Source organism: Sebastes umbrosus, chromosome 1, assembly GCF_015220745.1.
Source record: "Sebastes umbrosus isolate fSebUmb1 chromosome 1, fSebUmb1.pri, whole genome shotgun sequence".
In the NCBI taxonomy this organism is placed as follows: Eukaryota; Metazoa; Chordata; class Actinopteri; order Perciformes; family Sebastidae; genus Sebastes; species Sebastes umbrosus.
The window spans coordinates 19,659,569-19,684,857 of record NC_051269.1 but is presented as its reverse complement, the minus strand read 5'-3'; the positions used below and the strand labels follow the sequence as shown (position 1 = coordinate 19,684,857).

At 40.4% G+C, this 25,289-nt stretch overlaps 1 protein-coding gene across 1 annotated transcript in view; it reads right to left on the bottom strand.

Annotated features, from left to right (window-relative positions):
• Nucleotides 1-25,021, bottom strand: part of lrrc38b (leucine rich repeat containing 38b) — a 30,727-nt gene extending 5,706 nt beyond the window's left edge. Inside the window, exons 1-2 of the mRNA XM_037782406.1 lie at nucleotides 25,008-25,021; nucleotides 15,843-17,358 (exon numbers count right to left, since the gene is read on the bottom strand). Of these exons, the coding sequence (XP_037638334.1) occupies nucleotides 15,843-16,470 (628 nt within the window). The 5' untranslated portion in view covers nucleotides 16,471-17,358; nucleotides 25,008-25,021. The remainder of the gene's footprint in view (nucleotides 1-15,842; nucleotides 17,359-25,007) is intronic.
• Nucleotides 25,022-25,289: the final 268 nt, after the last annotated feature.

The following is a 25,289-nucleotide window of genomic DNA, read 5'->3' as shown; positions in this document are numbered from 1 at the left end:
TAGGTTCATTAGAATATACCGCCCCCCATCTGACTGGTGCGCTCCTTTTCATACAGCCAGGGCACAATCCGAGAAGTGATGACAAGCGGCGATGGAGGAGCATGCCTCTTAAATGGAGGGGAAAACATTTGCCGGCAACTTTATTCATCAATTTCAGATTGCATTGTTGCTTGGCAATGTAATCGAGGTAGGTGTACACGCTGCTTTCGCCACTGGAATTGAGCGGGGCATCCGGCGTATGTGCCGGTTGATACGCCTTTTAAATGGCGTTCAGACTCCGCCTACTTGGCGCACCATAGGCATACGCCACCGTGGTAATGGTGCAGACCCAGTACTCCCCTTACGGCTTGCAAAGGTGCACCATATTTTTCTCATAAGCCAATCAGAGCAGTCTGGGTTTTCTCAGGAGGGGCTCTTAAAGAGACAGGCGCTAAAACAGAGCGTTTCAGACAGAGGGTGAATAAACGTATATTCAGACAGACAATATGAGAAAAATAATATGTTTTTTGAACATTAAAGCATGTAAACATGTTCTAGTAGAAACCCAAAATACAAGAACCTGAAAATGAGCATGTTATATCCCCTTTAACACTGATACCACTACATTAGAGGGTGTTCACTTTCACATTACAGACTCTTTGATTCAGCTTGTTTTACTGACAACTTTGTTAACCTTTGAGTTTAATTTGAAGTGCTAATTAGACACTTGCAATGCTGTTCCACGCCAATTAATAACACATACAGTACAGTTTATCATAGCACTGCAAACACTTCAGACCATAATCTATACAGCCCTTCATATTGGCAATGTATTGTATGGAAAAACTAGACATATTGATGTGAATGTTGGCTTATAGGTGGGTAGAGATGAGGCTTTGCAATGTGGGTGGCTACTTCTACTGATACTGCACATGCAAAATGCACACACTTGGCAGTACATCAGTTCTGGGTCTTTGCTCAACAGTCAGCACAATTTGCAACATTCTTTGTTATAATACCAATATAATAGCTTCTGTTGTGATTTGCTAAAAAACTGCCTTAATTCAGAAATAAATCTGAATTTAAATGTGTCGTCAGTTATTATAGCAAAGTCAATAATAGAATTTGAAGTATAAACTCATCATACAATAAAATAATGAAATGATGTGCTTATACTAGTAAGTTGACAACCTTGTTGTACAACAAATAGCTTGAAAACAGATTCAAAAGTGTTAAGTGACAATGGAAAAAGAAATAATGGAAATTTGTGATGGCATGGAATTGGTCTCCATGCTCCTCCGACTGACTCGCTATAGTATTAATTAGGTTTGTAACTGAACTCTTTAAGAGCTTGATAAAACTTAGTCACACTAATCCCTTAATACAAGATACAGATTCTCACATTTCCTCTAACATTCAATTAGTACACATGAGATACACACACATACATGCACACATCAAAATGCCAAACTTACAGGCAAGCCATTACATTTTTTACTATATATTAAATGCATGTTTTTGTTGTTAACATGTCATTTTCATATCTGTATTGTAGACTTACACTTCTGATGAAAGTCAAACATAACATTGCACAATAGCAGGTGGCGGATGTAGCAACTTCATTTGATAGTAATGAATGGCCTCTCCCTCTTATCAAGCTTATATTTAAAAGTGTAATGTGTAGGATCTGGTGTCATCTAGCAGTGAGGTTGCAGATTGCAACCAACTAAAACTGAGAACTACGCGAAAACATGAAAGGCTCTCTCTAGAGCCAGTGTTTGGTTTGTCCGTTCTGGGATGCTGTAGAAACATGGCGGCCGCCTCCGTGAAGAGGATTCGCTCTATATGTAAATATAAAGGGCTCATTTTAATGTAACAAAAACACAATTCTTAATTTCAGGTGAATATACACTAAAGAAAGCATACTTATTGATATTATATTCCATTTCTGCCAATAGATCCCCCAAAATGTTACACACTGGTCCTTTTAAAACAAGTAAAATACAATTATTTCATTACAAGCATAGATGAAGAAAGTACTACAGACAGCAATAGATGGTGTTGATCATTGGGGGGCTGTTGTAAACATTTCCTTTAAACTCAAACAATGTGTTCAATTTCGAAGTCATCTTATCAATTAAAAAAAAAAAAAGCAAACTGCATGCTGGACAAGCTCCAGAGAAAACTCAAGTAGCTTGGATCAGGATCACATCAAGTGAATCAGCGTCAATAATGAGGCTCCAAACTGATTAGGGAGCCAATACAAACAATGCTGGTGGAGCCAAAGAAGAACACATTGGTTCCTGGCATGATTTTAATTGTAAGGCACGTCTACCATATGTTGTGGGAATCGGAGATTAAAACCAATTCATAGCATACTGAGAGAAAACTGCTCAGTCAAACTGTCTGATTAACATACAAGTCTACTGAAGAGGCCAAACATGTGCACAACACATTAAGAGATGATTGATCTGTGACAATTATGAGCTGAACATATTTTATTTTGTTTTAAAGGGGACATATCCTGCTCATTTTCAGGTTCATAATTGTATTTTGGGTTTCTACTAGGACATGTTTACATGCTTTAATGTCAGTAGGCTACCTCTGGGTCTGAAAATTGAAGCCAATGCTGAAGTGCCTTAAACTTGCATTCTTTTTTGATTGTATAGAAGTCTAGTTTCAAGTCTTCTTCATTACAGCATGATGTTCATTTAGTAAATTATGGTTCCATTTAGAGTCAAAAAGACCATAAAGCAGGGTATGCTTTAGGGCGTGGCTACCTAGTGATTGACAGGTTGCTACCACAGTGTTGTCCTGTCTGGGAGTTGTCCGTATTTTCTTTTAACCCTTTCACAGTGTGTTTTCAGTTCATGAAAGTTAATTATTATAACTACGTCCAGTCTATGTATAATGTTAAAAAAACACATATTTTTTCTCACACTGTCTGTCTGAACATACCTTTATTCAACCTCTGTCTGAAACGCTCCGTTTTAGCACCTGTCTCTTTAAGACCCCCTCCTGAAAAAGCCCAGTCTGCTCTGATTGGCTTCTGAGAAAAATAAGGGGCACCTTTGCAAAGGTAGTTATAAAACTGTGGGTGATATATTCTAATGAGCCTGCTTGTGACATAGGAAGGGGAGCCAAATCTGAATGGCTTGTTGAATCACATGTTTTATGATCATGTGCGGTAATGATTCTAGACAGCCCTCAAAAACCTGACTGGGTTGTCTTATTTCACAGTTTGTGGGTTGGTAGGCACCCCAGATGATATGTCCACTTTTAATCCAATATTCTAAGAATTGTGGTTCCTAATTAACCATATGGCTCACACTTTAAAAGCATCAGTCCAAATCATTTCCAAATCATATTTTGACTCAGCAGGAAAGATTTTCTTTTTTTTTACTGCGACACTTCCAATTTCTCTCACAGCACTTTGTGAAAAGCATCGGTTGGACATTGGACTTTATAAACATGCAGTGTGTAATTATTGTTCTTCATAATCATACAGTGTTGTGAAGTTAGTAATGATTTATTACGACAGCCTCAGAGATTTTGTACAAAACAAATTCCTTCCAATAAATGGCTGCTACATGATGAGACATAAGCAGTAGAAAAGGGAATAAAATGTGCATAAAGAGTATTCAGAAAAGGCAGACAGAGACAGAATGCAGTGACCTCGGTGTAATTAATTTTCCAACAGCAGTTTAAGTAAAAAAACACAAAATTCACCTATAATGTCATCGCCTCACGTCTTACTAAAGACAAAGAAAACTTTGAATACACCTGAAAACCCAATTTATTTGAGCACCTGTCCTGTCTGTTTGTGCTTGAGATACATGAGTTATATTCATATTCACAGTCAGAGTTCAGCTCAGAGACTTGGCCTGTGAGACAGTCCTGTCTGGTCTTGCCTGTCCTACAGTAGACGCTTGATTAATAACATCTGAGGCTGAAATTATCCAGGTGAACACATGGCCCCTGCAGGAGTTCCTGGATAATTACATATTGATCAATATAGAGTTAGTGAACAGAACAGGACAGATACACAAAGATCGACAAAGTGTCATATTAGTCTCTGTATGAGCACATCAGAAAACACCAGAACCTACACTTTGGGCGTCTGAAATGTATATGCATATATATTTTTTATATATTTGTCATGTATTTGAATACAAATGCACATTGTAGGTACCATACAGCAAAACACACAGGGTTTGCAAGGAGAGATAGTGGCTTTCCACTGCTGCAGTTAAGAACTAAAATTACACAATAGGGCACACAGGCTTATTACACTGCCAGACAAAAGGGAGGATTACTGAACAGCTGTGTATTTAGCCAAAAGTGGAATCTTCTGGAACAAACACCATAATTATAGTTTCTCAGCAGTATTACAGCTTGTCGGTGACAAAATGAGCACATCTTTCACTGAGGGAGGGTGACTGTGACGACCTCATATTAGAGATGTAGGAAACTGAGTCAGATACGGACGTGCTTCCTTAATTTGTTGACTGTAGGTTGCTTTATGTTGAACAAAAATCTGTTAGCAAACATAGCCTAACCTACGATTGCTTTGAAAAATGCTTATGCCAAGTATGTTATGTCTCCCACTTACCAAAGACAATTATCAGAATGTCAACACACCTCAATCAATTCAGCCAAATAAAAATGAGCCATTCTGTTTGCTGGTTTCACTTGTTAACAAACCACTACAAATGTGCCACACAATAAATGTGGGTACACTTTCCATTTACCATGTGTAGCTACAAGGCCATGAGGGTATAACTGCTACTGTATCATAGATTAATGTGTGAATGCTCCCAAATAAAGGGAGGTTTTGTTATGTTTCCCATCCTACCGATACTGTGGGAATTACTGATTAGCTAGCTGAATAACAGTTACTGAAATATCTGCTGTTCCTCCTCCCCCAACTCGTGTCTACACACTGGACCTATAGCTTCCAAGTAGGACTCAAGGGATAGCAGGCCAAACAACAACAAATGTGAGCTGACTGACAAACAGTTGCTAACGTTAGTTGGCCAACACGCTCTAGTTTGTGGTGGCAAGAGTTTGGGATTTTTAGCAAAGACCTATTTGTCAGCTGTTTACACTCAGAGTTTTGTATTATGTGTAATGGATGTCAAATGTGGAGCTTCACATTGCCAGGTATTCACATCACCTGCTGTTTAATCACACCGTTAATGTATCAGAGTTTAAAAAACATTAAAACATTCATTTGGATTTTGAACATAACGTGATATAGAACTCATTTTAAAAAAGAGCAAGAGGCAGAGCAGTAGAAAGAGAGTCTACAGGGAATGAGATGAGTCAACTGTGTTTGATGCTTAAACCTATAACTTTATTTTGTACCTACTTTATTCAATGTAATTCTGTTTAGCAGTGTTTGTGTTTGGGACTACAGTTGCAGACTTGAGTCTCTATGATTTGATGTTCGAGGATTATATGAATGGGTCAAATGCAGGTTGAACACGTGTTCTGTGGGTTTCCTGCAAGTCTTCTCCTTACTGTGGCAGAGACAAAGTTGATACATAAATAGTCACTTAAAAAAAAAGAAAGTTAAGATATAATAATATTATTAATAATAATAATAATAATAATAATGGTAATAATAATAAATGTATTTGTATTACACCTTTCATAGAAATGCAGTGCAAAGTGTTTTACACAATAAAAACACACTAAAATAAGATAATAAGATGAAATACAATACATAGAATGCATAACAGAAGATGGAAAATAAAACCCACTGAATAATAATATTGAAATCAGTACCATATTTGCAGCATGCACATATACACCAACACTACACTGCAACACTGCAGCATAACAGACTGCGGGCTCATAAAGTATCCCAGTGGATGACAGTTTTTAATAAAAGCTACATCTACAGTGGGTCAATATCAGCGTTATAAATGGGTGAGCTGACACAGTACAATGTTGGAGTTCATAAATGACCCCAAACACCACTACGATCACAGGAAGTGTGGCCAGAGCAGACTACCATAGCATAATGTAACACAAATCATGCCCTAACACTATCAGGTATGTCGACCGACACAGCTACGTTGCATTCCTGGCGCGGACATTTGATGGATTACATTCAGGATTACAGCCAGCCGAGGGGATAGGCTATCTGCTGTCTCGGCAGTGATTGATCTACCTAGCTGTGACAGACTGATATTGGAGGCATGTATCTCCTCCCTCCCTCATCACCACGCTGTCCGTCCAGATGGATCTCTGCACCAATCGCAAAAGGCAAAATCACCACAATCTTCCATCAGCAGACTCCTGCAGGAGTTGGCTTTCATGCTTAAATCCTCAGTCCACTAGTGTCTAGACAGTCCACCTAAATAATCCAGTTGTGATAATGACTCACAAAATTGTCCCATCCCTGCTTTTTTAAATGAGATGAGTGTGCCACTCCAGTCCAATACTAAAGAACCAGGCAGACATAATTACAGAGATAGAAGAATCATTCAAGAGTCTGAGGGAAATCTGAAGGGAAAACGGTGTGAGATTCATACAAGAAGAGGGCAAGAGTAGGAGTTGAACAGAATGTGTGTTGTGAATGCACAAACTGACAAGCGTTCATGTGACAGTGGGGTGAGGGTGAATCATTCAGGAGGGAATTCCTTCTGCGTGGAGACTCGCTGACATCACTGTACCATGGAAGGGCATATTCAGAAGGTCTCATTACAAAAGCACAAATTCACACATAGAAACGAGCCAATTCCCAAACATAAGAGATGATAGTTAAAGGTGCCCTCTACAATATCTAGAGCATTAATATGGCAGTAAACAACTATTTGCTATGTAAAATAGAGGAGTAATGTCTACCTGAGTAGAGAATGAAGTCTCTCTCCCTCTGTGTGTGTTGTAATTTGAGTTTCTACGGCTTTGTTGACATAGCCGGGCCGGCCGCGCATGCTTTTAGGGTTGGGTTGTGTCAAGAAGGTAACCCCTAAGTTGCGAAAATCTCACGAAATGGTTAAGGTTAGGCATTGACCTTGAATTGTTATGGTTAGGATAGGTCGTTGGGCAGGAAGTTTCGCAAGAGTTTTTTGCATGTTTTTGCAACTTGGGGGTTACCAAAACACCTTTTTGGGCATGTGAGCACATGTGAGCATGCTGACTACTTCACGGACACCGCTCTGACTGCTCTCATACGGCAGTTACAGCTGATAACGCCGTCCTGACCGAAGGCGATAGAAATGCTCCCAATCTCACATTTAGCACCGTTAAAATGGGAATACTATATGTCTTTTTACTGTCTTTTTAATCACAATAAATCGCATGATTGTCTATAGTTAATCGTGATTAATCGCAAATTAATTGCACATTTTTTTATCTGTTCAAAATGTACCTTAAAGGGAGATTTGTCAAGTATTTAATACTCTTATCAACATGGCAGTGGGCAAATATGTGTGCTTTATGCAAATATATGTATATATTTATTATTGGAAATCAATTAACAACACAAAACAATGACAAATATTGTCCAGAAACCCTCACAGGTACTGCATTTAGCATAACAATATGCTCAAATCATAACATGGCAAACTGCAGCCCAACAGGCAACAACAGCTGTCAGTGTGTCAGTGTGCTGACTTGACTATGACTTCACCAAAAGTGCATGTGATTATCATAAAGTGAGCATGTCTGTAAAGGGGAGACTCGTGGGTACCCATAGAACCCATTTACATTCACAGTTTCAGAGGTCAAGGGACCTTTAGTTTCATATGATACCAGTATCTTCACTCTAGCTTTAAAAACTGAGCCCGCTACATTCTAAAAAATTGCAAGTAAAGAAATTAGTGGCATTAAAACGAATTTGCGTTATCGCGTTAACTTTGGCAGCCCTTCTTTTAACGTTTTCTTCTCCGTAAAAAGCACTTTGTCACAATTCCTTATGATCAAACAGCTAAATATGCAGGTCTCAGCAATTTACGCTTCACACTCGACTACACTCAGACAGAAAGGAAAGTATATCCATCATCCACCATGCTGCACACTGCCAGTGAAATAAATCTTTCGGTTTTTCACCTTTTATTTCTGACACTGGCAGATTATCCCTTTCTGCTTCTGTTCATGCAGCAGCTGATGCTATCACACTGTGTAATTCCGTCCACCTATCCTCACTCTGCTCTCCCTTGCCAGAACTCTCTCTCTCACTGTCTCTCTATCTCACACCCCAACTTTAAATAAACATTAAATTAGGCCAAGATAAAAGAAGCTGTCAGCCTGTGTTAATGGAATAGATATTTTCTCATCACACACCCATAAAGATAGCAAGTGATGTCGTGTGGGGTCGTGCGGCATCATGTGTGCTGCCACGTTGGCCATATTTTCAGAGGTGCTCCTGCCGTGTGCTAACAGGATGTCTCTGGGGAGCAACTCGATAGGCTGTGGAGGAAAATTCAGACTCTGACCCCTGTCACATGAACTGCTACTTTGTAGTGAAACTGTTCAGGTCATGACTAGTGTTGATAGCAAATGCCACAATGGTGCTTCAGCCTCAGTCTCTCATAGGAGTTGGCCTGCTCTGCCCCGTAGGCAGCTCTGGCTCCAATTACCCTGGCCAATGTGCCGTAGAACTGTGTCACTCTGAATTATACATGGCCTTTGTTCATCCTTAACCCAAGAGCACTGGAGACAGCAGTGGATCATGTTTACACTCATCCATCCATTAAAACATTTATAAACCTGATTGGTGCTTTAAAAACATATAAATGCAGTTATATGTGTGTCTGTCTGATAGTTTGCAGCTCAAAATGAATACATAACGGTATGCTGCGCATATAAGAGACAAAACACGGCCATGTGGAAAGAGATCTATCCAAAAGAAAGTCCTGAATTTTCTTCCGCCCACTCATCATGCTGACCTGCAGTAATCAAACTTATGCAAACAGAAGAGTGCGCTGCTTTGTGAACTTGAAATCACAGGGGAAATCAGGATGTGAAAAATGGAATGGGAATTGGGTTTACAGCATGGGCTCGGCAGCTGCTACATTATGCAGGCCAGCACAGAGGGAACCAGATATGTATCTCAGGATGACTTCTGAAATAGCAGTACAGTTTTGTCATGTTTCATTGACAATGTTTTAATTAGTTTAAGATTGTGTTTAATTATTCTGAGGGGGTCTGAAAGTTATGACATCCTGTGATGTCATCAGACAATTAATGCTACTGAGGAATCTATGGACACACCTTATTTTAGCGGATTAGCTGATTCTCAAGACCTGTACTTTGGCTTGATGATGGTTTTGAAAGGAAAACAAAAGCTTGAAAGAACTAACATGCATCAGTCATACTGTGTCCCAAATCCATTCTGCATGCTAATGCTTTATAAGTACTAAATCTTTATAATAAATCTTTCTTACAAATAATATAGAAGAAATTAATGCACTATTTTGTACTAACAGGAAATGATGAAATATGTGAACCATCAATGAAATGGCGCCTTGGAAAACTACTGCCATTCAGGAAAGAATAAAACGTTTTTGGTTTTTTTCAAAGATTTGATACTCTCACTTACTACTTTTGTTTTCTAAATTTCTTCTGGAGTTTACATTATTTCAAACAAAAAATAAAATATATTATATATATATATAATAAGTAAGGGATAATGTACAGCGAGCCGATGGGTGTTGTGAAATAAACCCTGACGGGGCGATGCAGGACTCTGATGAGCATCGCCCTGAAGGGGTTTATTTCACAACAATGACCCACTCACTGTACATTATCCCACTTATTACATGACTACTTACTTAAGAAATCAATAATTGGACACAAAATGGTCCTCCAAGGTCCAAGTTCAGAACTGCGTCCATAGCAGCGGCCTTTTATACATAGCAACGGTCTGCTTTAAAGAAATAACAGACCGTATATTTAATTGACCAATCAGAATCGAGTATTCAACAAAGCCGTGTTATAATACTTAAATAATAAATAGCTCAACATTTTAAGGACATTCCGCTTGTCATGATAACAAATTTTTTGGGTGTCATTTAAATGCCGTTAAAACGTTGTGGAGCGGCTTATACGTGTCATTTAACACCGCATTGTTACCGTGAAATGGTCGCGGTTAGGTTTAGGCAACAAAACCACTTAGTTTACATAGTTATTTTAAGCCCACCATTATGGTTTTCCTAAACCTAACTAAGTAAAGTATGTACGTAAACAATGTAACATAAGTACAGAAAATACGTCATAAATGGCACTAAAATAACTCAACAACACTTCGGGATACCAACACCGGTCTCCTGGTTGAAAGTCTGTGTTCATTCCATCCACCTCCCAACCCGCCTGCAGTCTTTCTCACTGTTTATTCTACGTCGCTAGCACTAAGCATAGAATATTTGCGCGGATACATTGCAGTCTGTACAGACTACATGGCGTACACATGACACACCAAGATCAACAAAGGTGTTATTGCACGCAAAATGATTTTACCGTGTCATTCATACGCCATTTGGTGAGACCGGGCTGATTCTTTACCATTTTTCCTTTATATTTTACGTTGTTTCAACAGACATCGTCATGTCAGTTTGAATATACTGCATACAGAATAATTTTATAATTAGTATGTAGTGTAGAATTGGGATGCAGGGATCATTTGTGGGAGCTTCATCCTTTATGTGTTTTGAATATCAGTGGTGCTCTTGGTTTTAACAGAGGCCACACATGGAAAATTGAAACAGTACTGTTCTGGCCCGGTAACTGATTCGTTGTATGATGAATAAGACATGAGGGCGCAACACCCACTCGGATGGAAAAAGCACACTGATGTACAATTTAAAGAGCAATTCCCATCTCTGTAATTGATTTTTCTCTATAATGAATGAGATATTAAGATGAAACACCCACAACCATGATGGTTGTTAGAGTTGATACATATTGGAAAGCTTATCAAGTCAACCTCATTCACTAATGAGTGTCCATCTGTTATTTCGTAACCACTTCCAACACGGCGTTCCAGGGAATAGGTCATCGCATATTTCCATGATCGAGAGCTCAGTCATTATGTTAATTAGGTCTGGCAGTATGATGATGCATGCATGTGTGGACCGACCGTGTTCAGAAGTATGTACTTAGTGAGACGAAGGCAACGGTAGCCTGCGACTCACTCACTATAATCCTTCCAGCTACTTTGTGTTTGTTTAAAGGGGATATATCATGCTCATTTTCAGGTTCATACTTGTATTTTGGGTTTCTACTAGAACATGCTTACATGCATTAATGTTCAAAAGATACAGTATTTTTTTCTCATACTGTCTGTCTGAATATACCTGTATTCACCCTCTGTCTGAAACGCTCCGTTTTAGCACCTGTCTCTTTAAGACCCACTCCCGAAAAAGCCCAGTCTGCTCTGTTTGGCTTGTGAGAAAAATATGGTGCACCGTTGCAAAGGTAGAGATCTTTCTCAAACTGGACCAGCACCACTCCCACTCCATGATGTTTGTAGTCGCACTCACAGCTGAATGAAGCACCCTTCTGTAAGGTGTAGTGTATACAGTAAATACAGTGGCATCGTTTGGAACGAACTTCCCTCTCTCCAATGGAAACTGTTATAACATTTCATAACCATGATTTTGTATCAAGCAGAGAGGATGTGCCAAGGTGCATAGTGTTAAGAATAAAAAGAATATGCAATATACAGAGAAACTAAAAATAACACTTACTTCCATGCTTCTGTGGTGGCTTCTGTTTATTTATATATTTATGAGCTTGGTTTTTGCAATAGTCCCTATACAACACTTTTACAATCAAGTTACCAGTCTACTGTTTTCTACAATGGACAAGGGTAGATTTGATCCTAAATACAATGTAACCATTAGTTGTTAACGTCTGTATGACAACATTAAATGTCTATCTTAGTTTGAGCAGTTTACGTTTGTACAGGTAGTTGCACGGAACTTACATTTGTATGGAGCGTGTTTCATGACGCAACACAAAACGCCGTTGCACGTGGTCAGTAAGTTGGTAACGAAGCAGGCTCGCTGTTGGAGGGTTATGTAACCCACTTCTGCTCCCCGCTAATTGGTTTGGGATGGAACCTAATATGGCAGACCCTCCACGCGAACGCATAAACTGAGTGGAAGTAGGTAGGGCATAGGGTGTGGTTTGAGAAAGGCCCTAGATCTCAAGCCGTGGGTGATATATTCTAATGAGCCTGCATGTGACATAGGAAGGGGAACCAAATATGAATGGCTTGTTGAATCACATATTTTCTGATCTAGACAGCCCACAAAAAACTGACAGGGTTGTTTTATTTCACAGTTTATGGGTTGTTAGGCACTCCAGATACCTAAATGTGTGTGCACAAAACACTGAAAAAGTGAGTTTTTTTATGATATGACCCCTTTAATATTATTCTGTAAAACACTACAACTTTTCCTGCAGTACTCAAAACAGTCATGGAACATCCACAGAAAATATTTGTCACAATTGGTAATTCAGGGGTTGCGTGGTTAGAACTTTTTTAGATTTCGATAATCTGGCCTAAAACTCAGGAGGTTACTCTAAACGTCTGCTGGTGGTGACAGATTGTCCTTATATTTGTAACTTTCACGTTTTATCAATTTTATAAGCAAAACGACATGCACTATATTCCATTGTCAATGGCATTTGCTAGTTGGCTCGTACTCTTGACTATCTTACAGTAAGAAAAATACGGCAACTATTCTTTGAATTACACACAGAGGAAGACAAAAACTTGTTTTAGAGGATACTTTTGGTTCAGAGAAACATCTCTTTGACCTCTCTGACCTGTTACAGAACTAATTTGCATCGCCTTAGAAGAGAAGAGCCTTATCCTAGCCTTATTCCTTTTGCTAAAATGTTATTTGCCATCCAATCCCCCTGCATCATTAGCATTACAAAGTACATTCCAGATACCTTTTTATTGGCCAACGAAAATGATAAAATAATACAAAAGACCAAATGTAGACCACTTTAGATGTCCCATACAAATGTGTGTGTGTGTCTGTCAAAGCCGGTGGACTCGTCTCTGGGGTCATAAAGCAAACACTCACTGATGGCGATGTAAGAGCTGCATATGAAGTGAGATACGCATTACTAACTCAATTTGAGTGTGTGTGTACACTGGGGCCAGTTGGCAGCCATGCCGCCAGCTTGGCCAGGCCTTTGGCTTCTTCTTTGTTGTTGATGTCTGCCTGGCCAGCACTACTAATGCAATTCATTATGCCTTGCAGTTGACAACACTTAGAACCCGTGATTAATGCATTTGCAGCCTGTTACTAAGGGGAATTAGGTATTCCTGCCAGTTTATCAACTTTGCTTCCTCACAGGCCCAAATTTGTCTGTTTTTGGGGCAAATGCAGAGAACCCTCAGGGGTAAGCTAAAGCAGTATCAATAGCACGGTACACCGTGGCCTAAATGTATATAAGGAGTTTTCTTTTGTGAGTTGTCAGCAGTTTGCAACAGCCAGACACTTTTTAGGGGAGTTGACTTAGAGGTTTTGCAAGCCGGAATGAGATTTTCATTTTAATTTGCAAATTGAAAAATTACCATTTTGTGATGAAATCTTTTGCATAATTACAAAATGACTTATATCCATATGCAGGGGCTTTGATGTGTAACCAGTTTATGAGGTTAAAGGTTCTCTATATGATATCCAGAGCATTGATATAGCAGCAAACAACTATTTGCTATGTAAAGATCTAGAGGAGTAATGTCTACCTGAGCAGAGATTGAAGTCACTCCCTCTGTGGTCTTGTATTTATATAGCGCCTTTCTAGTCCTCCGATGACTCAAAGCGCTTTACTCTACATGTCAACATTCACCCATTCACACACACATTCATACACTGATGGCAGAGGCTGCAATATAAGATGCCAACCAGTGGCTGATATGCTGTCTCTAGTACCAAAATCAGATCAGTTCTCAACCTCCTGGTTTGAGAAGTGAAGCCAATGTGGAAGTGCCTTAAACTTGCATTCTTTCTAATAGCCAGCAGGGGGCGACTCCTCTGGTTGCAAATAGAAGTCTGATTGTATAGAAGTCTATGAGAAAATGACCCTACTTCTCACTTGATATTATTACCTCAGTAAACATTGTAAACATGAGTTTATGGTCTAAATCACTAGTTTCAAGTCTTCTTCAATACAGCATGATGTTCATTTAGTCAATTAAAGTGTAGCGTCCACACTCCGGTTCCCCCCAGGTTAACACTGTTTGCTCTGTCATTAGTGTTGCCATTGTGTTCACTGTTAGCACTGTCCGCACCATTAGCCACGAGCTGCCGACTCAGCTGTCGCCATGCCGTGTCATACTGCGTATCATTCATGCCGTGCGGAGGCAATAGAAATGCTACAAATCTCGCATTTAGCACCTTTAAGAAAAAAATAATCACATCTGGAGTCAGAAGACTGACTTAGTCCACTGCTATTCATGCTTTGGACAAATAAGTATTTTTTACAGGTCAACATCTCACACCCTAAACAACCTTGGAACAATGACAGATATAAATGTTCCCACTCCTTATCTGTACACCTTCATACATAACACCCTGCACCCGGACATTGTGTACTTTAGAAACTGAATTATGTATAATACACCTTGAGCGTTCATGGGGCATATGTGCCAACACTACAAGCCACATTCATATTTAACACTCAGATTAAACCAAAATATATCAAATCCGCACTCTGATCTGAATGTGATAACAGCACAAGCTACTAGTTATATGAGGCTGAACTGTCAGGTCTGTTTATTGTTTCTCTCCTCTGCTCCCACGTGCTGGCTTGCACTTGTGAGGTAACTGCTGTCTGTATCCTTTCCTAAGGGCATTAATAGTAATATACATACGGCTGACCTTCAGTAAAACATTTATGGTTTGCTCTGAACAAAAACCTAATTATGATTTGTCAAGAAATAAATTACTTCTGACAGGTGTTTTTTTTCGATTCTATACAATCTAGTTCAACATGAATAGTAGTAACATAGAGTTGACCAATTGTGATGGTTTGTGTTTCATCCAGGACATATCTTGCACCCTTTAGAACCCAATAGCTTTGAGACCAATCAGCTCCATGTGCGCAGATCTCACAGTACAATACTCCTAAAAAGTACATGGTGATCTCCTTTTGTCTTGTGTTGTTCCTCAGATGGACATGCACACATTCAGATTGTCTTGCACACTCAAGCACACCAAAACTTCAGTCCTGTTATCTAACTCAACCCTCAGGCTGAATCACAGTGGAAGACAGAGTCTATAGTATGAGCCTAAAAATTCAGAGCAGAAAAGGAGACAGGGTTTGATTCTCATCGGTGTAGGAAGAACATAACTGATGATATTGCTGAATTACAGTGTCCACCAAATGGCAGCTATTATATAAATACGTATTATATAAATAAAAGTCGCAAATTGATCGATTTGACTACCACGCAGGATAGAGGTCAATGTGTATATGCATGGTGAAAACAGAGAAACTACAAGCTAAAATTCTTAATATGAGTTGTTGTTTCATTTCTTTTTCTATATTGGACAACGCTGCATTTTTTAATTGGAGTCTTGTTTTGTATTTTAAATTAATCAAATTCAAAAACAAAGCTCCCTTGTAGCCTTCACTTTCAAACAAATGCTATTGTCTCATATAACAGTCTCACACATTATATGCTATGGGAGTGGAGAAAGAAAGAGACAGGATTAGAACAAGGGAGAGGGAGGGGGGGGTTCCCTCTCCTACGGGGAAAACATAAATAGACCGGAGCAGTGTTATGGCAATGGATTTGCAATAATACGGTTGTATGTTGTGCTCAGATCCGCTTTATTTGGGTCAAGCACATGGAAAGCGAATGCTTCTTAGATGTCGCTGCTTACCGTTTGGAAGCTTGTTACTGTTCTCCATCAGCCATGCGAACAGGCTGGCAAAGTTGCAGTTGCACACCCAGGGGTTGCCCTCTAGCCTCACCGCCCGCAGGGAGGGCAACTGACTCAGCGCCCCCACCTGTAGCGTGGACAGTGCGTTGCGCTCCAGTTCCAGTTCTCTCAGAGAGGTGAGGCCGAGGAAAGCGTCCTCGTTCACCATGCTCAGGTACGGGTTGTTGCCCAGCCGTAGTTTGATCAGGCTCCGAGACTCCCCGAAAGTCCCCTTGGGGATTTCAGTCAGATTGTTGCTGCCCAGGTCCAGGAAGACCAGCCTGGAAGAGGTGCTGAGGGTCCCCGGTTCTATTTGGGAGAGGGAGTTGTTCCGGAGGTCCAGGTAGACCAAGTCACTGTACAGAACCAGGAAGTCCGAGGGGATGCGGGGTATCCAGTTGTCGGACAGCAACAGCCTGCGCACATCCAAGGGGATCGCTTTGGGTAGACGGGTCAGCCCACGTCCGCTGCAGTCCACAGTGTGAGGATCTGGGCACATGCAGGATGTTGGGCAGTTCTCCCCCCGGGTCCATGAGACAGAGGACAGCAAGATGAGGATAAGTTGGAGCCAGCAGACACATGGCAACATGGTCAAGGGGGTGAAATGAGTTATGGGGGAAAGAGGCTCGGGGTGAGGGTGAATGGGAGAGTTAGGGTGGGGGTAGAGAACAACAGGGTGAGGGTCAGAGGGCAGGAGATCAGGACAAGGGAGGGGAAGGGGAGAGTGAAAAGGGGCGGATGGGGATCAATCCTCGCGTGGGAGCATCCTGCCGTCGTAGAGATGGAAATCTGGAAGGGCTCGGGAATTGCGAGGAGGCAGACCGGCGGTGAAAACTGTTCTCCGGGAGATCATGTAGCAAGCTGCTCGCATGGAAAAGCAGACTGCCTGCTTTGAAGGAGCAAAGAGAGGGAGATAGTAAGCAGTAGGGAGCGGAAGGGCAAGAGAGACGGAGCTTAACAGAAAGGGGAGGGTGGCTTAAGAGAGGTAAATAGACACGAGCGAGCTGGGAGTGATGAGAAGCCAGGGGCACAGACGAGGGAGAGGGGGGTTGAGGAGGGGGCTCCGTCCGCCACGCTACCCCACGGTTGATCTGGCGGCAGTGACAGATGCAGACAATAGGGTCTCCGGTACAAAAGGATATATGAAGCTGTGATTCAAGCATGACAAGCAGAGAGTAACGTCATTGCATCCCTCCATTAGTCCCAGGTCTCTGTGCAGAAAAGCCTGACGGTCTGAAACGAGAGAGAGAGAATCTCACGGTACATCGCTCAAGTGTGTGGTAAGGTTGTCCCCCCCCCCCCCTCCTTATTATTCCCTCTCTATCTCCCAATGCAGCTGCAACATGCTGTCCAGCACCTGTTTCAAGGCTGCGTTGCCGTGCAGAGAGAATCCAAACGTCCAGGCAGGAGCCTCATGGATGTAGATCGCAGTGCTGAGCTGCACACAGCCATGCCAGTCCGACGACTGCCTCTGAGTCTACCGCGGTTTATCTCGTGCCCTCTCCCCTTCTCCTTGATTCCAGGGAGGCGTGCCTGAACCACGCTGTCAACATGTGATGTCACTTCCCATAGTGTCAAGAAATGACGATCAGTTGTATCTGGAAAAATCAGAAATATGGAAGACATCTATCGATGATGCTGTTACAATCGCCTTGCCTTTCTATTCACCTGCTTTGTAATCCATTGACAATAGCAAGTCGGTACTTAGACGGTAAGCCTCACCGGTTCAACAATTATTATGGGGGCTTTATTGTAGCAGAACTATTTGCAAAATGTGTGTGGAGAGTTGTTAATATCAAACGTTCACATTTACAGATTTGTCTACACATTTACAAATTTATGTTTGCATTTACAGATTTGTCAACCCATTTACAAATCTGATTATTCACACATTGAGATTCTGAATACACATTTACAAATCTGATGCACACATGGATTGAGATACAGTTACAACTCTCCACAAACATTTGCTCCAATAATGGCAACATACACCCTGTCCTTTGGTAAAAGCTTCCTTGGTTGTGTCTTCAAATGGAAAACTGTGACCTGTTAAAATATACAGCATTAGCCTTTATCCCTGTATATTTACTTATTTATTCCAGCATTAGCACACATGTTTTGGTGTAGGAGCAAAAATGCCATAACAGACCACCAGTCCACTTGAAAATGATCTTTATGTTAATAGATCTGCCTTTCCATTCATGTATTTTTATGACCTTAACATTTTGGACGGTAAAACGGAGGTGATATGAGATTCAAACTATAATGGAGAGAAGACGATTAATTCAGAATGTGTATTGAATTTCCCAGATGGGATTTGCTTCAACAAGTAAATGCAATCAGACCGAGGTTGTTGCAGGGAGTCGGCAAATTAGACCTGCGAAGACAAGGGCAGCGTGAAATTTCTAAGTAGTGTTGCCATGGATGGTAATTGTGGATTTCCAAGTAGACAACATATTCACAATGCAAACGTAATACATTAACAAGTTACACACATATTATATTTAAGTGAACATTATAAACACCTGCACTTCACAACAATCAGGAAAATTGCAATAACATCTAAGTCACTTCATCACAGGTAAACTAATAATACCACTCCTTCCTCGAGGCGGTCCACTCAAGTCAGATGAGTCTGCAGCTTCTGTGATGTTTACTTTGTGTCACAGAGACGATAGCAGCTCTTTCATCAGAGTCAGCATGTATCAGCCGAACAACAATTAAAGCTGAGCTGGCTTCGAATGTTTCCTGCAAACACATTTCAACATTTCATCTTGCTATGATTATTCAATTTAGTGGCGCTACTGCTTTAAAAATAATTCTTAAATATTTGCTGTCTCATGGATGGTTTGATGTTCTCCACCCCCCCAAAAAACCCCATTGTTTTCATGCAGTTTCACAGTAAATGATGTAACTGATCTCTAGAGAGTTCTGTCTGAAGTGCTACTTTGAAAGAGAGCCTCTGACTGTATAAAACCGAACATAATTAATAATTGTTATAGCCTACTTGAATTACAATAGACATATCATCTTGATAACGATATAGAGATATCATTATTTTTAAATGTGTTGTTGTTGTTTGTTTGGTAACACTTTATATAACATAGCATTTATGAGCAGTATGTAAACATTTAATAAACGGTTATTAACACACCAATGTAGCTGTAAGCTATATATTCCTATTTGTCAAACCTATAACTCCTCCTGCGGGTCCCCATAAGTGGAGGCTGGTGTGTAAACAGATAATGAATGATAAAACACAGTTGTAATAATGTCTTCATAGGACAAGTTATAGTTATAGTTGACAAATACTGAACATTAACAAATGCTTAAAGGTCCTTATATTTTGCTTAAAATTACAGTATGTTATTAACCATTTATTATATGTTTACCTAGTGCTTATGAATGCTAAATAGTAGGGGTTATACTGAAGTGTTATCATTTTTTTTTAATAATGTTATTTATGTGATGACAGTACAATACAGATTGCTGAGAATGATACTAGTATTTTCAAAAAGAATATTTCTCAGATTGTCTTATTGATATCTGAATTTCTGCTGTACAAAAACTACTCATTCTATACCTTTAGTTCATCTGATTAATGTGTGTTGTGTATACTAACCTCTCTCGTCATTTCAGACTTGACATTCCTCACCTGCCCACCAGGCGTCACTACTGAGTTTCCCGCCTCAGTCACCTGACCCCGTCATCTACCCACAAAAGCTGCCTCTCTTTTATAATCAGTCTCAGCATATATTATGTTCTCCCCTGTCTGTACCAGATCTAATTACCATTACGTCTCCCTATTACCGCTTCTGATTTGTTTTCCTGATCTGATTCCTTTCTTGTTGCTCACTACTGCCTCGTTGACCTAGTAAACACCGTTTTATCACACCTGTTGTGCCTCCTGAGTCTGCTTTTAGGTACCAGATCTGTGATCCAGTGTTACAATGATGTAAGATGAGATGTCCACCCTACATCCTACTGCAACCAAGGCATGCTAAGGTGGAAACAAAATGTTTTTTACCTACAAAACAGTGTAGATTGTGTTACATTAACTGACTCCTGAATGACATGAAGGTGGGCATCCAATATTGATAGTGGGATTTGTTTGTTCAGGTCCTGTTGCCATTGTAGATGTGGGTATATGACTGATGCTTGGACTAATATTTGTCATTCAGAGCAGAGTTTTTTCATCATTGTTGTATTTTTACCTCGCAGCTGCAAGGAGAGAACCACAAGGAAATCTTTTCTTGGAAAAAAGGTACATATTCAACAGGATAACACACATTTCCTCTGCCCTGTTTCTGTCAGCTGATTAAGTGCAAAGCAGCTCGGATGAAATGGACTTAGAGATACTTAAAATGGAGATGCCTCACATTGAAATGCAACCAGAGCACTGCCACTGGCGGATATAATGGCCACTCTGTTGCTGAGGGGAGTCATGTTGATGTCCAATCCCCAAATGTGAATCCCCTAGGTCTCTTGACAGCAAATTTGTCAGTGTTAAAAGCCCTGAAAATGTGTTTGTATGGGGTAGTAGACCTTTTAGTCTGCTGGCTTGTTTGTCATAGCAGGCATATCAGAACTGCATTCACAATCACTTGGAAATGAAAATCTACCCAGTGTAAAATACAGGATTTTTAGCCCTTGTGTTTTCTTAATCATTCCCTTTGCACATACTACATTTCAATCAAAAATACAATCAGTTTGATTTTTGATTGATTCTGGTGAAATTAGTTCTATCATTTATTTGACTCCATAATTCTTACTTGACTTATTTGTAACAAAATTATTTGAATCCCTTATTTCTACACGGGAGCTACATACATTATAGGATTATTTATCAGTGCCTTACGACCCATGTGAGCATTTACTTATCTGCCATCCCAACACAGGTAACTTTGAGGCAACTTTTTTCACAAATATCAAAAAAAATAAAATAATGGTCATGGTTTGATGGTTAGCATGGTTAACTTTTGGAAGGAAATGGGATTCGGCCTTTAGTACCGAAATCAGATCAGTGGGCAACATCCGGGTCTAAAAAGTAAAGCCAAAGCAGAAGTGCCTTAAACTTGCATTCTTTCTAACAGCCAGCAGGGGGCGACTCCTCTGGTTGCAAAAAGAAGTCTGATTGTACAGAAGTCTATGAGAAAATGAGCCTACTTCTCACTTGATTTATTACCTCAGTAAACATTGTAAACATGAGTTTATGGTCTCAATCGCTAGTTTCAAGTCTTCTTCAATACAGCATGATGTTCATTTAGTAAATGATGGTCCCATTTAGAGTCAAATAGACCATAAAGCAGGGTATGCTTTAGGGTGTGGCTACCTTATGATTGACAGGTCGGTACCACGTCATTGTCCGGTCTGGGAGTTGTCTGTGTTTTAGTCCTACAACATTAACCTTGTTCAACATTGTAATGTTTTGGTCGCCTAACAATGTCTTATTCAGTGTTCGGTTGTACTTAGCTCCTCTCGTGTCACTTCTGGTTGTAAAAAAAACAAGATGGCAACTGCCAAAAACCAAGATGGTGACACTCAAAACGTGAGGCTTCAAAACTATATACGAATCGATGCTTCATATACTCAACCTTCAATGACTTTAATCAGCACTATAAAAATGTCAGACTTTAGCATCCGACTTACTGAACATAAACATAATTCATTATCTGACAGAACAAACAACCAACGCTATCATTTTTCTTGAGAGGTAATTGGTAGCAGCTCAAGTTAAAGACCCTATTGCTTTTATTTTAGAATGGCCATTATTTAAAACAAGATTTTGGTATTTTAGTGCTGTCTTTGAATATTCAGATGTAGGTTATTGTTTTTGTTTTTTGGCCAGTGCCCAAATTGCTTTGACTTTGCTCGGCTCTCCGTATCTTTCTCAAAGTGCCAATCCATTGTGCTTCCATGCATGGTTGATCATGGTGGGTTTTAAAACCATATATGCCTCATTAATATTGATTTCCACTGACTTTCACCTGGGACACAGCTGACAAAGCAGCAGCAATGGGATTCTGCTGCAGTAAACTTTATGAATCTAATTTAACTACAGTGGCTCAAATTTACAGGAGTTTTATGGATATGGCCCACCATGTCGGGGTATCACTGCGTGTATAGCATTATCATTATGGATATAGACCTTATCCTGGCTACGGCTTTGTTTGTTTGCTTATATCATCAAGACCAGGGAAATTATCCATTTGACTTTATGGAGTAATTAAGTAAAAAGTATTTCATTACCCTGAATATATTCATTGTTAATTAGCATGTACTACTAAAATGAGCAAAGACAATTTTCTGACAATCTTGGTTGTTTCAAAGCTTAAAATTGTTTTGTGCAACACTTTTCTAAAAATGTCTACTCTTGCATTCACTGAATCATGAAGCCATTGAAGAACAGGATGTTGTGCACTGTGTGGCTGAGGGTAAAGTAAACATATCCTAATCTAAACCTGACTGGCTTGAACCAATGAGCTTCAGGGCAGAGAAAAACTACTCTGAAAGGACGCTTCCCATTTTACCGGTGAAACCTATTTTATCCAGGTTTTACAAATAAAGTCCAAAGTGTCCAGAGATGGGATCACTGAAAATTCCTTGTTCTCCTCCAGTTTGTTCTCTGCCAACCTTGAAAGCCTGTGGAAAACATTTCTTTATATTGAGTGTCCACAACAGGAAACAGACCGAGTATTGCTTTCTCAACAGCTGCTTGCACAAATTGATTTTCGAGTCTTTGCAGCAATGGCATTTCACTGAAGTGTTAAAAGTAGTGCAAATGTGCCACGAGGGGAGAACAAGCCAGTGTTTGAGGGTTTAGTGACCTTGTCAGTGGAGAGCATCAATCCAGCTTTACCCTGCTGATATGTCCTCTGGTTGTCATCTGGGTTAAATAACAATCAGGGGAGCCTCACGCTAAGACTGCTGCATGATTTATCACTTAAACATGCAAACCATAGTTTACATTGTGATCAGATAAAAAAAAAATGTTTATGTTTATATTTTTTTTTTTTATCTTCTTTGCCGCCCAGAAACAGAGACTAGGTTTTAGACAGAGTGTGACAATTCCTAGATAGAGAGAGGAAACAATAAAATAAATGCCCCAAAAATTATCTTTTAAAAAGGAATAGTGGTCTATTGGCAGAGACGGAATATAATATTAATAAGTATGTTTTCCACAGTGTATAATCACCTGAAAATAAGAATCATTGGCACCCACGTTTCTACGGTAGCCCAGAATGGACAAACCAAACACTGGCTCTAGAGAGGGCCATTCACATTTTAGCATCAGCCATCGTAGTTCTCCTATACGCTTGACACATGGAAACCTGCAACCTCTAGACCTTTAAACAGAAGAAAATGTGTGTGCTTAGATGTAGCTTTGATGCAACTGTTTCAACAGCAATTACATGACTATACTCAACATACAGCCGGTTCTACAAAATCTAGTTTATATAGTTCTTGGCCAAAGCTGTGCAAAAGCAGTTAAAATCCCTTGACATATACAGCATTATTATACGGATTTTCAAATGAGATGCCATCACAATAATGGTGACTTGTTTACTTCCTCACATTTTCCAGAATTAGTGTATAAAACAAGTTGCACACATGGACAAAAAGTACATACATATCGACGTGGCCTTTTGCTTGTACCATGGCATGTATCAGTGTAAAACTAAGAATGCCCTTCATTGTCGTCACAGTAAAATGTTAGATTTGCATAAGGGATGGTGACCATCACGGCTCAATCACTGCCCTCTCGCAGCTAAAATTAACAGTCAGCTGTATATTCAGGTTAAAAGGCCCTGAATGAGTCTCACATGCCAATCCAAGCCCTCTTTCACTCCGCTTCCATTCAGCGGTTAATTATTTCATTTTTGCCCCCTGGTGTCAGCTGGAGCGAGAATGGAAGAAGCGTAAGCAGAGAGTGAGATGATAACAAAATGAAAAGAGGAGAAAAAAAACAACCCTGCAGGTTATTTTTTGTGTGTCACAACCATTATAAGTCAACAGTGGTGCTCCCAGCGAGCTGAGTAAATGTGGGCCCTCGGTAGGAGGGCCTACCCCGTGGATCAGCCAGTGTGAGAGCAGAGAAGCCAAGCACTCTCCCGCTGCAATTAAAAAAGAGCCCATCAATAAATGATGAATGTCAAACGCAGCATGATGTTTGGCCTGGTAAGCAGGCTAGTATCCTATGTAGATTCATGGTCACAGCAGGGCAGGAAACAAGGGGTGGCATGGAGGAAACACAGGGAGAGGAGACAAGAGGATGTTAGGAAAACCCCGCTGCAAATGTCACCTCGTCCTTTTCAACACTTCTCGGAATGTGGCGGCGGACATTCAAGATGCAGCGGCAGCTGTCATTTCTTAAGCCATCCTCTGACATTTGGGATTCTGGGCAGCCGGCACAGGAAGCGGGATGGAAGACGGGGGGGTGCTCTTGATCAGCCAAGGGCACAGTGGAGGGGATGGCTCGGTACCATCGCTGTGGCCACATCATCACAGTAGCACCAGACAGTGTTACTGTAACTTAACACAGTGTTTTCCTATTTAGAATAGGACTTGAACTATAGCAACCTTCTTATGACCCGACCTCACCAAGATTAAAGGAAAGGTCAGAACACTGGAGAACAATTTGACAAAGCAACACCTCATATCCCATGTCCTCAGATGACACGCGCCACCAGGTCACCCACGTAGCTGTGTTTTAGCTCTGTTTACGATTTTACTACCCTGCCAAAAAGCAGCAATATTGGTATCACTATAGCATGACTAACTGGCCCTCTCAAGGCTGTGGGAAGGGTTCCTTCTACTGCCAATTTTACCAGCTGGAGCTGAGTGAGAGTGAGTCAGAGTTATTATTGTTTTAGAAGCTCTCTGAGAGTAGTCAAAGCCCACAATGGTCCGCACTCACTGGGTAGTGTTACTTCCTGCTCGGTCAAACAATAAAAACATTCTGTCCACATAGATTACATAGTCAGCATGCAAAACATTGCTGACATGCAGTCTTTAATATCAGCTTTTCAAGGTTACATGAGCCTCCAGCTACACAGAGAGGATGTGGGGAACCAGCTGGGAAACCTCCGGGTCTGAAAAGTGAAGCAATGCAGAAGTGCCTTAAACTTGTATTCTCTCTAATAGCCAGCAGGGGGCGACTCCTCTGGTTGCAAAAAGAAGTCTGATTGTATAGAAGTCTATGAGAAAATGATCCTACTTCTCACTTGATTTATTACCTCAGTAAACATTGTAAACATGAGTTTATGGTCTCAATCGCTAGTTTCAAGTCTTCTTCAATACAGCATGATGTTCATTTAGTAAATTATGGTCCCATTTAGAGTCAAATAGACGATACAGCAGGGTATGCTTTAGGGCAGGGGTCTCAAACCTTTTTTTCTCTGAGAGCTA